A 14,122-nucleotide genomic window follows, 5' to 3' on the forward strand; every position below is an offset into this window, starting at 1 on the left:
ACTGCAGGTTTTGGGCAAGAGATGCAGGGGGAATGTGGGGAAGAACATTTTTAGGCAGAGAGTGGTAATGACCTGGAAGTGGTTGCCCACGAGGGTGGTCAAAGAGGAGAAAATCAATGATTTCAAAAGGAAATTGGATGGACACTTGAAGGAAATAAACCTGCAGGGCTATGGGGATCGAGCAGGGAAGTGGGACTGACTGAATTGCTGTGCGGAGAGCTGGCATGGACTCGATAGGCCGAATGGGCCCCTTCTATGCCATGTGACTTTCTGACTCATTATCTGAAACTGTTCCCAACAAGATCTGTAACCAATTGTACCGTACTGTTAACTTTGAGCTCAAAATTCACTTTCCAAACATATCCAAAGTTTGGAAGAACAAAGCTTGTAATCCGACTGTAGTGCTGGGTGTTTTACCATTTAATGGACGCAGTACAAAAAATTCACATGTCTACCATCAGCCTTTACTGAAATCCAATACCAAAGTGCAGCTGCAAGAAATTTCAGATGGTCACCATTAGATTTTACTAAGACCCCAGTATCAACTTTGAATTTTAGTGTTACCACACCACAAAAACACAATTCAGCTAGTGTTTGCAAAAAGTACTGTATATAAATCACTGTATTCAGTACAAAGAGTGCCATCTTTAGATTAGTAAAAAATAATCCTTTAATTTCCATCATGATTTAACAAGTAGGAAGTTCTAACCATATAAAAGTAGGGAGAGGTAGTATAATTTAGCAACATAAAGGTAAGGCTGTTTAACAGTCTGATGCATCACACAGTAGTATTAGGTTCAAGCTCATCAGATTGACGATCTTTAAGCTGTACCAGTTTTGCTGACATATAATTGGCAAAGTTTTGTGAATGTAAAAACATCAAATATGCAAAACATACACCCCTATCAAGTTGCTCATTCACAAATCCCACAGCATCTCACAGGTTTGTCATTAGAGGATTTTAGAACAAAAACTATGGGATTGTTATTGAATAAACTATAATTCCTGGATGGATTTACTATTCCATGTAGAACGTACTCTAAAATTCAGCGCATAGGTTGTATCTTCATGCAGGTGTTTATAACTTAAGGGTGCAAGCTGTGTGCACCAGCATGAATTCAGAGTTACAATTGCAGGTGTGGGGACTTAATAGACTTGGAAATTGCTGTTTGCAATATTAGTAGTTGGACCCCTAATACATTTGTACAACAGTGCACCATCTGCTATCATAACTGAGGTGTCAACCTGTTTGTTTTAAATGGGTTAGGGCCTCCACTAAATTATCAGGCAAAGGAGGATCATGTGAGCATATTAAGTGTAAAATTTTCTGGGATGCCGCATCACTGGAAGGGTTTCAGTTTACCGAAAATCATGGCTGCACTACATGTAATTTTCTGATAAACCATTCTATGTGTTTGTACTGCAATATTGCATTGACTTATTTCTAAGCTTTTTTTTTTTAAATGGGAAAACTCTCCCTATTATTCTCACATTTATCTTTCCTGGTCTCGCTGGATGATCCATTATGGGCCTCTTTGCCAATGCTGCTCTGAATCAGTTGTAATGTGGTGTGGGAGACCAGCTTCAGGATGAATCTACCGGTGATTCATTTTATTTTTCTACCCATGGAGACAGACCTGGCTTCAACTTGGCACTGCCCCGTGGCAATTTTGAGTGGGGAAATTAAACACCCATCCCACCACACCACAGCACTCTGAACTGATGCCCAGACATATTATGCGGTTCTGCTACTGATCCAACATTTCTATGATGGATGAGTCTAATGACACAGTGCAGCACAGTATAGGCAAAGAGAGAGTATAGTATATTATTTTTGAATTTTGAGACCAGTCAAATGAATCATCCCAGTCTTTAGCAATTCTGTGCATTCCTATGTAATGTAAAAATGCTATAGAAATTTCTAACATTGACTCCTCTCTTGTAAAAAGGGAAATAAAGGCAACCAATTTTCATACTGTAACCTCCTTACTAATATTCACTCTGGAAGATGCATACTTTTTCACTTTAGAGTGAACAAATGGTAAATAAACATGTCCCTGGAGTGCATTATGAGCATTCAAACTTTCTCAATAGTAATTCACCACACAAATAGCTGACTAACGTGATTCAAACACTCATTCTGCATGAACACGCATGACAACAGAAACAGATCCTGGGCACAATGCTATACAGTGCTCTAAATATTTACACAGGTACACACATACTTATCTGTGTACTGACAGGCATAAATAATTACATTGCTGGTAACATGCAGATGGCAAGAATAAATGTAAATCAGTGGGCAAATTGAGCGAGGAATGGAAGCTATTAAACCCATAACTTGTGATCGACGAATCAGAGAACTTCCACTGCCTGTCACATTGTTACCACTAAAGCTATTAAAAGTTGCATTCTTAGCAATAGGGCATATGGAGTGAAACAACTATCAAATGATAATATGCAAGATCTAAATCTATTAACTAAAGATACATAGTTTTAAGCACTTTTTGAAAGTGCATGTCGTTTATGATTCGTTTCAAAACAATTTAACTTTTTATACCAAATGTAACTGTACCACAGTGAGAGTTAACTTCTGGCAATTTAGGAAAATAGTTTGGCAGGTATATATTTACATACTATATTTCTCACTAAATATTTTTTTTTATTCATTCATGGGATGTGGGCGACGCTGGTCAGGCCAGCATTTATTGCCCATCCCTAATTGCCCTTGAGTAGGTGGTGGTGAGCTGCCTTCTTGAACCGCTGCAGTCCATTTGGGGTAGGTATACTCACAGTGCTGTTAGGAAGGGAGTTCCAGGATTTTGACCCAGCAACAGTGAAGGAACGGCGATATAGTTCCAAGTCAGGATGATGTGTGACTTGGACGGGAAATTGCTGGTGGTGGTGTTCCCACGTATTTGCTGCCCTTGTCCTTCTAGGTGGTAGAGGTCGTGGGTTTGGAAGGTGCTGTCTAAGGAGCTTTGGTGCATTGCTGCAGTGCATCTTGTAGATGGTACACACTGCTGCCACTGGGCGTCGGTGGTGGAGGGAGTGAATGTTTGTAGACGGGGTGCCAATCAAGCGGGCTGCTTTGTCCTGGATGGTGTCGAGCTTCTGGAGTGTTTTTGGAGCTGCACCCATCCAGACAAGTGGAGAGTATTCCATCACACTCCTGACTTGTGCCTTGTAGATGGTGGACAGGCTTTGGGGAGTCGGGAGGCGAGTTACTCGCCTCAGGATTCCTAGCCTCTGACCTGCTCTTATAGCCATGGTATTTATATGGCTCCTCCAGTTCAGTTTCTGGTCAATGGTAGCCCCTAGGATGTTGATAGTGGGGGATTCAGCGATGGTAATGCCGTTGAATATCAAGGTGAGATGGTTAGATTCTCTCTTGTTGGAGATGGTCATTGCCTGGCACTTGTGTGGCGCGAATGTTACTTGCCACTTATCAGCCCAAGCCTGGATATTGTCCAGGTCTTGCTGCATTTCTACACGGACTGCTTCAGTATCTGAGGAGTCACGAATGATGCTGAACATCCCCACTTCTGACCTTATGATTGAAGGAAGGTCATTGATGAAGCAGCTGAAGATGGTTGGGCCTAGGACACTACCCTGAGGAACTCCAGCAGTGATGTCCTGGAGCTCAGATGATTGACCTCCAACAACCACAGCTATCTTCCTTTGCACTAGTTATGACTCCAGCCAGCGGAGGGTTTTCCCCCTGATTCCCATTGACCTCAGTTTTGCTAGGGCTCCTTGATGCCATACTCGGTCAAATGCTGCCTGATGTCAAGGGCAGTCACTCTTACCTCACCCAATATGAATATCATAAAGTAATTAGAGGTTAAAACATATAGTGCAATTTGCATTGTTACAAGTATTTAAAAGCAGGCTAGGACAATATAATTAGTTTGCTATAATACAAGATTCTTGACAATATTTTACATGTTTTCCTGTGTAAATGAACACACTCCTCCTGAAGGTCCATTCAGTTACAGTTCTGTTATTAATATTCTCTTACAGCTAGGGAGTAACACTGTACCAGTTCAACTGTAGCCTTACAAAATAGGATGTCAGGCATCTGGTAATAGTTAATAACCGTGAGAATAATTTCAGTAGACAAATTAGCTGGATACTTTATTAGCCACATGGCATGCAGTAACTGTAGCACGCTTGGGAAGAACAGGTGACTTTGGACTTACGCTGCCCAAAGCTCCTTACCACTGGGGCTTTCCTCACTTCATGTCTGGGTCTGTTGAAGATGAACTGATTAGTTGATAATTTCATTAGCGTTGTATCATATGATTACCAGGATGGGTCTTAGGATTTTCTAGACAAGCAATGTTCCTAGCCGCTGAAAGCCCTGCTGATCCGCACGCCCCAAATATCCCGTTTCATTTGGGACATTCTGACATAAAACAACACTGCTGAGAAAAGCAGCAGCAGCAAGACTCAGGAACTGGGAAAAATCAGCTGATCTGCCAGTTCCACAGAAAACTGCACTTTCACCCCAGTTTCAATCAGAATCCAGCCATGCAAAACCCTGCACGATGATATATATGTGTACTGATCTGCATGAAGCAGAAATAAGTACAAATAGTGTCGACTTAAAAACAAAATACTAAGCAAACCCAAGTACAGATTATAGTCATCATTAGACTTATGATAAAATATTAGCTAATATATATATATATATATATATATATACTCCCACATTTTTGCGTGTCATTGTATAGTTTTGTTTTAACAGTAGTGGAACTATAATACAGAATGATAAAGCATTACAAAAATTTAGCAAAACTTAAAAAGCATACAAATATAAGTTTTTACACCTGACCCAAAACATGTATTTTTTTAAAAATGCTTTAGAACTCTTAGAACACAGCAAAACACTTGTGGATCAATTGAATTGAAAAGTACTTGAAAAGTGTTTTTGACAGAAGGAGTCAACGTTCTTAACTTCTCTCTTTCTCTTCCCCTCAGTTTTGTTGAACATATACTGCACCCTACCATACAGCACCTCCTGTACCCTAAACAAATGGAGCAGCTTGATAACAAGAGCAAGGCTTTAACCATAGCCACTTTCTAGGAGACAAAGAAAATTGACACTTGCTTCCTTCACAAACCCAATCAAATAGATCTGGAACATGACAAGAAGCCATTACATGGTCTTGGAATCATCCAGTCAGGAATCTGTATTGCACTTGTTTTCTGATCACCACACCCCTCCTCCTCTCAACAGAATCCGGTGCTGTAATACACTAGATATAGCAGTCTGAGGAAATCCTATTTTGTTTTAAAAAAAAAAAACAGAATATTACATATGACCTACATTTCATCAACACAGGATTCTAACTTTTGTCAATCAACATTACGGACAGTCTAAAGCATGTCCAAAAACTAGCAGCTAAGAGGGTTCCAGACATAATTTCGAGGTTCCGTGTGGAAATCTACTTGATAATCTGTGGCATGTCGCTCCAAGCTTTTGCCTTTTTCTTGGCAAGTTCCATCCACGATGGCTGACTGGATGAAGGAGAAGTTTTATCTTTGCTGTGTTGCTCTCTTCCATCTTTGTCATTAGTATTTTGTGATGTTGCAGATAAAGGCTTATTTACTGTAAGTGAAAAATGATAATTTAAACAAAACATATACCTGTAAGAAAAAATGGAATTCACATACTTTGGTTATTTATGTGGGCTTGAAAGTTTAGAGTGCCTTTTTTCATCTGTTAGAAACATTTAGAAGCATCTCATAAGAACACAAGAAATAGGAACAGGAGTGGGCCATTCAGCCCCTTGAGCCTGCTACTGCGGGCTCTACTGGGGCTGTTTTTTGCATCGCTAGTCTGTAGGTACCTACCCATGACATTGGGCTGAATTTTACACTGCCCCAGCGGGTCGGATGGTGGCGTGGGGGCGGCGTAAAATTGAGTGGGAGGCTCCAGGAGGCCTTCCCGCCCCGCTCCCGCCTCTGGCCAACTTTACGGTGGTTGGGCAGGGGAAAACAGCCCACCTGCCCGAGGCCAATCAAGGCCCTTAAGGCCCTCGCCCGCCTCCATGGGTATTTTACCCGTGGCAAGCGGGCATGCTGGGGATGTGAAAGGCCGCCCAGCGATAGCTGCCGGCCTTTCCGCGCCCTGGGGGGGGGGGGGGGTGCTGCCATGGCAGTCAAGGACTGCCCCTACCTCCCAACCCACCCCTGGGACCCAAGACAGCCTCCCTCCCCACAAATGACAACCCTTGCCTTGCCTGCACGACTGATTCCCCCCTGGCTCCAGGGCATCCTCCTCGGTCAGCTGGGCAGCAGTCCCCGCAGTGGCCACCACTCCCAGTGGCGCTGCTGGAACTAAAAGCTGCTGACCCGCTGATTGGCCGGCAGCTCACTGAGGCGGGACCTCCTCCCTTAAGCAGATGGAAGTCCTGCCTCGGGACAATTAAAGCCCGGGAACCCATAAAATGCGGGTCAGATCCCCGGGCTAGGTGGAAGCGGGTTCGCCACTGACTTTTATGTTGGTGGCAAAGTCCCGTTTGCCGACAGTAAAATCCAGCCCATTGTGCGGGGGTGAGTGGGGGAGAATTTGACTTCTGCCCAAAACTGGTTCTGGGAGGCTTGAACGATTTTTGGGCTTGTGCCTCCATTGAACGCTGTCACTAGCAAACACTGCTGCATCTTGGCATTTGTGGGAGGGTGGGGATCGGGCCTGATATTGAGGAAGGAGTCAAGCATAGGCCAACTGTGGACTACAGCATTTTTGGGGAGCTAATGAGTTACAAGGTTCTCCTGTTCAACATCTTGAAGCCTAAGTCTTCAACAACCTGCAAAACCTCCACTTCCTTGCCACCAAGTCCTTCCTCCTTTCCAACCACAATCTTGGCTCAACCTACTTGACTGCTCCTTTGGAGTCCTGTTCAAGCTTATTTTCAGACCCCATACCTTGTCAACTACAAATACTCTAATATTAGCCACTTCTGCCCTGTTAACTCTTGTACATGCCTTTACCAGATTCAACCACTCAAATGCACTACTATTCACTATGCTCCACAAACTAAACTTATGCGTGTCCTTGCTGGTCTGCACTGGCTCCATGACCCACAACAGATCAAATTGATGCAGAGTTTTCTGCCACCTCGGCCCTTACCTCTGGAATTCCCTCTCTAATCCCCTTCACCTCGATTTCCTTCTTTAAAATCCTTCTGAATAACTAACTCTTCAACTAAGTTATCTTTCATAAGCTCTCTCTTCCTGGCTCAATGGCCATTTATGCCGATCAGTGATTTTTCTGACTGTGGCACAATCTTTATGTTAAACATTCTGTGTAAATGCAAATTGTTATCTTCAGTTTTACCTGTCACAGGACTCGGAATGGGAGAAACCTTCTGTTGAGGCTCTGCCATACTTGACTTTAGTTCCAGTTTGCAGTCTTGAGCTTTGCAAGAGGATGGTGACTTATGTTGACTGCTTTTGAATTCAGTTGGTGGTTTTATGGTCTCCTGATCAGAAAAGGAACATATATAACCTGTAACTGGAGTTTGCAATTTTGCACAGCAAAGTTATATTTTGTGTGTAAAGTGTAAAAGCAGAAATGGATTCTGCTAACCAGAGCTGTATTACTGTTGTATCACAAGGAAAGAAACTCTCAAGAACAAAGTAAGCAAGCAAATATCATTTGGAAACTCGTGTGTGATATTAAGTTTATAACGCCGTCACATGGCTAATTCTGTAGGTCACTGCCTCCTTTAAAATAGTAATCAAAGCAATATTAAGCAAATGCATTAAAACTGCGTTCTTGTGTGAGGATTTGTTCTGTCATTTGCCATAAAACTTGCTGCACACTCAGGATTTAGAATCCTGAGACTGCATGATATACAGGAGTTCAGTGGTCAATATGGCTGGGACACTTATTAAAACAAGAGGGCTAGCTGCTTGTTAGATTGTTAACCATTTTTGCATCAGACCCCACCTGTGTAGAGCAAGTTAAAATGTTCTTGTGACATGCTAGCTCCTGACATACCAGCTGAGCTGACAGGTAACAGGTTTTGTTTGCATGCAAGCTGCAAAGAACCAAATACCGAAACATAAGAGGAGAGCCTACCATAGGGCAATAACAAGCCTGTAAGACAGAGATGAAGGCCATGAAGATTTGGGTACTTCATAAGCAGTTCATCTCGAATTGGTAGCATGGCCTCAGTTTGGTGCGATAATTAATAACTAGAAGATAGGGACAGAAGTGCATATGCGCAGTCCAAGGCAGCAGAACAGTATAAAGATAGAGCACCCTCCTTTCAAAAAGCTACAGTTCTTGGCACAGTTGGAAGTTCATAGCCTAGTGACGAAGGTTGAGCTTAATCATTTTGAGATAATCGGGATGTAGAATAGCTTGTCATTTAATGTAACACTATAGAGAACAATACTTTTATAAGTCAATATATTAAAGCTTCTTGTCTAAAACCATTTGGGCCACAAGTACACGGAAGTTATTGTTGAAAGACGAACAACCCTATGACACAACGGTAATTAAGGGAAGAAATCTGCTAATTCTGTTTATCTTATGATTTTGGGAAGTAGGGCCTCCTTTTCAAGCACTCCCTCTCTGTTTCACAAGAGTTGTGCTTCACAACAGCTGACTGCACACCAAATTCCACCTATGCAGTGTTCCTCATTATAAGCTCTATTTGGGTGTTAGTCAATAATTGTACTGTAACAAGTTATGCAGTATAAATGAGAGCCTGCGTGCATCACTTGGGTGCTAACCCCAGGCTATATTCCAATAAAATGATTGTTAGGAAGCCAGATTCCTTAGTTTAGAGAAAACTAGTCTCTTGATAGGATCTTGAAATGTTTGAAGAGTAAAGCATATTAATCTTATTGTCCTCATTATAAAGTGCTGCACCAGTGCCCCAAACCCTGGGAGACTCATGTGTGCCCCTGGAAATGTAAAAATTTGCATCTTGGTGGGCTGCCACTTACAAGCAGCCTCTGTTTGCCAGGAATGAAAACTAATCTCAAGAGTTGTACAATTTATAAAGATCAGCAGTGTTGGAATATTTGCAGTCTGTGATAAATTACTAAAATTTTGCTAAATTTGAAAGGAACTGTTGCGTGCATAGATTTCCAATGTGCTGTGAGTTGACAGCAGCATTGATTTTATTTTTTTTCCACTCAAGATCTTTGGTGGGGAGCTGCAGAAATTAACGGCCGACTTTGGAGCAGGCATCACATTTAATTTAGAGCAACTGCATAAACAAAGTTGATATAGTCAGCTCAAATTAACTGGAAGGCAAAGCTCTGCTCAGATTTGATAGTGCTCCTACTGTCTGGGCTTCTGTTCCTTTCAGCTTCTAATGGTCAGTGGCACATGTTGGAAGGGTAAAGAACATTTGAGAGCCCACCACAAGTTGCATTACCGTAAGTGATGCACAAGTGTAGCAATTGTATGGAGGGAAGAGATTTTTATGGTTATTTATTTATTTATTTAGCGATACAGCACTGAAACAGGCCCTTCGGCCCACCGAGTCTGTGCAGACCAAGAACCACCCATTAAGACTAACCCTACAGTAATCCCATATTCCCTACCACCTACCTACACTAGGGGCAATTTACAACGGCCAATTTACCTATCACCTGCAAGTCTTTGGCTGTGGGAGGAAACCGGAGCACCTGGCGAAAACCCACGGGGTCACAGGGAGAACTTGCAAACTCTGCACAGGCAGTACCCAGAAGTGAACCCGGGTCCCTGGAGCTGTGAGGCTGCAGTGCTAACCACTGCACCACTGTGCCACCCCCAATAGCATCTATTGTTCGGTTTAACCTATGAAAATACATTTGAACATAGAAAACTAACTGGAAAAGACCATCTTATTCACTAAGTCCGTTCCATCCAAATCTAATTCAGTCATGTACACCATTGATCTTTTCCACCATTCTTGTCATCCAGCCATCTATTGGTAGTTGTACTATATTACAAGCCTAAATCCACAGTAGACTGTGAACTTGTTAGAGATATTCAGTATTGTACTTATATTTTACAAAAAATTGTTTTCCATAGAATAGTAGCTTTATAGAAGACACAAACCCCTTAAGTAACCTTACTGATCACTTTTAGTGAGCTTGGGTCACTGCAGGGAAATCAGTGAAAGGCAGATATAAAGCTGCTGAAAAACAATGCATCATATCCCAATCACTCAAGACAGTTTCCCCATTATTTATACCTGGGTCAGTGCTTCTGCTCCTGTCTTTCCAGTTTAAACGTAAAATTAAATAAATTAAATGTAATAAAAATCTGTGTTTGGAGCTGCATGGCTCAGTCTATTTGTACACAAGCGTGGAAAGTAAAACTGACCACTTTATGCTGAAGAGAAGAGTAAAGTGACAGGTTCCTGTAGGGAAAAGGCATACAAATTCGCCAGAAAAAACAACAGACCTGAGGATTGGGAGCAGTTTAGAATTCAGCAAAGGAGGACCAAGGGATTGATTAAGGAGGGAAAAACAGAGTAAGAGAGTAAGCTTGCGGGGAACAAAAAAACTGACTGTAAAAGTTTCTATATGTATGTGAAGAGAAAAAGATTGGTGAAGACAATTGTAGGTCCCTTACAGTCAAAAACATGGGAATTTACTATGGGGAACAAAGAAATGGCTGACCAACTAAATGCATACTTTGGTTCTGTCTTTACAAAGGAGGACACAAATATCATACCAGAAATGTTGGGGAACACAGGGTTTAGCGAGAGGGAGGAACTGAAGGAAATCGGTATTAGCAGAGAAATGGTGTTGGGGAAATTGATGGGATTGAAGGCCGATAAATCCCCAGGGCCTGATAATCTACATCCCAGAGTACTTAAGGAAGTGGCTCTAGAAATGGTGGTCATCTTCCAAGATTCTATAGACTCTGGAACAGTTCCTACAGATTGGCGGATAGCTAATGTAACCCCACTATTTAAAAAGGGAGGTAGAGAGAAAGCAGGGAATTATAGACCAGTCAGCCTGATGTCGGTAGTGGGGAAAGTTCTAGAGTCCATTATCGAAGATTTTATAGCAGAGCACTTGGAGAACAGTGGTAGAATCGGACAGAGTCAGCATGGACTTACGAAAGGGAAATCATGCTTGACAAATCTACTAGAATTCTTCGAGGATGTAACGAGTAGAGTTGATGAGGGGGAGCCAGTGGATGTGATTTATTTGGACTTTCAGAAGGCTTTCGACAAAGTCCCATATAAGAGATTAGCGCGCAAAATTAAAGCGCATGGGATTGGGGGTAGTGTATTGCGATGGATAGAAAATTGGTTGGCAGATATGAAACAAAGAGTAGGAATAAATGGGTCTTTTTCCGAATGGCAGGCAGTGACTAGTGGCGTACCGCAGGGACTGGTGCTAGGACCCCAGCTGTTCATAATATATATTAATGACTTAGATGAGGGAACTAAATGTAATATCTCCAAATTTGCAGATGACACAAAACTGGGTGGGAGGGTGAGTTGTGAGGAGGATGCAGAGAGGCTTCAGGGTGATTTGGACAAGTTAAGCGAGTGGGCAAATGCATGGCAGATGCAGTATAATGTGGATAACTATGAGGTTATCCACTTTGGTAGCAAAAACAGGAAGGTAGATTATTATCTGAACGGCTATAAACTGAGAGAGGGGAATATGCAACAAGACCTGGGTGTTCTCGTACACCAGTCGCTGAAGGTAAGCATGCAGGTGCAGCAGGCAGTTAAGAAGGCAAATGGTATGTTGGCCTTCATAGCGAGAGGATTCGAGTACAGGAGCAGGGATGTCTTGCTGCAATTATACACCTGGAATATTGTGTGCAGTTTTGGTCTGCTTATCTGAGGAAGGATGTTCTTGCTATAGAGGGAGTGCAGCGAAGGTTTACCAGACTGATTACTGGGATGGTGGGACTGACGTATGAGGAGAGTTTGAGTCGGTTAGGATTATATTAACTGGAGTTCAGAAGAGTGAGGGGGGATCTCATAGAAACCTATAACATTCTGACAGAACTTGACAGGGTAGATGCAGGAAGGATGTTCCCAATGGTGGGGGAGTCCAGAACCAGGGGTCATAGACCAAGGATACGGGGTAAACCTTTCAGGACTGAGATGAGGAGAAATTACTTCACCCAGAAAGTGGTGAGCCTGTGGAATTTGCTACCACAGAAGGCAGTTGAGGCCAAAACATTGTATGTTTTCAAGGAGGAGTTAGATATAGCTCTTGGGGCGAAAGGGATCAAAGGATATGGGGAGAAAGCGGAAACAGGTTACAGAGTTGGATGATCAGCCATGATCATAATGAATGGTGCAGCAGGCTCGAAGGGCCGAATGGCCCACTCCTGCTCCTATTTTCTATGTTTCTATCAAACACATGCTTAGATACATGTGTAAGAATCTGGGTCATTTGGATCCATATTCAAAATGCAAAATAAAGGAATGCAAATTAAAATGACAACTGTCATTTACCCATAAGCAATAATTTTGAGTACGTGCTGATGGTGGAAAACGTGGCTATCTCCTTGTTAATGTAGGTCAAAATCTTCTTTCTTTTGGTTGCGTGTTTAGATTAGATTAGATTAGAGATACAGCACTGAAACAGGCCCTTCGGCCCACCGAGTCTGTGCCGAACATCAAGCACCCATTTATACTAATCCTACACTAATCCCATATTCCTACCAAACATCCCCACCTGTCCCTATATTTCCCTACCACCTACCTATACTATATTTCATTCCTTGGTTGAAATGTTCGGGTCTTTGCGTGCTTGTCTGCCCGTTTTTTCATAGTGGTTTGGGAAGCTCTAGTTTTAATTAGTCTAATTAGTTTTAGAGGACCTGTTATCTTATGTCTGTTAACAAATTCAAAAGGACTAAAACCTGTAGACTCATTCGGTGAATCTCTAGTGGCAAATAAAAGAAAGTTTGTCCTTTATCCCAATCACACGCAGATATTCATGACAGTATGCCCTAATCATTGTATTGAGAGTTTGATGGTACCTTTCTAAAGCTCCCTGTGTCTGTGAGTGATATGCTGAAGACCTTAACTGTGTGATACCCAATTTACCCAGAACTTCTTGAAGTATCTGAAACATAAAATTGGAATCTTGATCCAATTGAACTTCAATTGGTAAGTTTAGCCCCTTTCAATTGTGGGAAATGATGAAGAATTATTTTGTTGTAAAATCTTTTATTGTTCATACAAACACCTTTGCACAATCCACAGTTTGTCCATAAACTGATTATCGGTTCCACATTTCCTCTGATTTACTCGTCCATTGTCCAAAGACCACACTCGGTTTATGGATCAATGGTGCACTTGAAAGGAATAGTTAATGCCAAACCATGTGGCAGGTGGTGAGAGAAGTAACAAGAAGGAAAAACACTTTTGACCTCATCCTCACTAAACTGCCTGTCGCTGATGCATCTGTTCATGACAATATTGGTAGGAGTGACCAGCACACAGTCCTTACCCAGTCTGGCCTACATGCGACAACCCACAGCAATGTGGTCGACTCTTGACTGCCTTCTGAAAGGGCCTAGCAAGCCGCTCAGTTGTACCAAACTACTACAGAAAAGTTGAAAAAGAAAAAATCCAGATAGAACACCTGGCATCAACCTAGACACTGGAAACAACAACAACCTGCCCAGTCGACTGTGAAGTCCTTCTTACTAAAATCTGGTGACTTGTGCCAAAATTGGGAGAGCTGTCCCACATAGCCATACCCACTGAATCATACCTTACAGCCAATGACCCCGACTCCTCCATCACCATCCCTGGGTATGTCTTGTCTCATGGGTAGGACAGACCTATCAGAGGTGGCAGCACGGTGCTATACAGTCAGGAAGGAGTTGCCCTGGGAGTCCTCAACATTGATTCAGAACCCCATGAAGTCACATGGCATCACGTCAAACATAGGCAAGGAAACCTCCTGCTGATTATCACCTACTGCCCCCTCCCTCAGCTGATGAATCAGTACTCCTCCACGTTGAACACCACTTGGAAGATGCAATGAAGGTAGCAAGGGCACAGAATGTACTCTGGCTGGGGGACTTCAATGTCCATCAATAAGAGTGACTTGGTAGCATGACTACTGACCGAGCTAGTCAAGTCCTGAAGGAACTATCTGCTCACTCCTTTTA

The 14,122-nt window shown here is 42.5% G+C and overlaps 1 protein-coding gene across 10 annotated transcripts in view; it reads right to left on the minus strand.

Moving 5' to 3' along the window:
• Positions 1–436: 436 nt before the first annotated feature.
• LOC137371193 (CRACD-like protein) overlaps positions 437–14,122 on the minus strand; it is a 250,581-nt gene continuing 236,895 nt past the window's right edge. For all 10 annotated transcript variants that reach the window (XM_068033333.1, XM_068033335.1, XM_068033334.1 and 7 more), the window contains 2 exons: positions 7,346–7,490; positions 437–5,614 (listed from right to left, as the gene is read on the minus strand). In XM_068033333.1, coding sequence (XP_067889434.1) covers positions 5,451–5,614; positions 7,346–7,490 — 309 coding nt within the window. In that variant the 3' untranslated portion in view covers positions 437–5,450. The remainder of the gene's footprint in view (positions 5,615–7,345; positions 7,491–14,122) is intronic.

This window comes from Heterodontus francisci, chromosome 6 (assembly GCF_036365525.1).
Source record: "Heterodontus francisci isolate sHetFra1 chromosome 6, sHetFra1.hap1, whole genome shotgun sequence".
NCBI classification, from domain to species: domain Eukaryota; kingdom Metazoa; phylum Chordata; class Chondrichthyes; order Heterodontiformes; family Heterodontidae; genus Heterodontus; species Heterodontus francisci.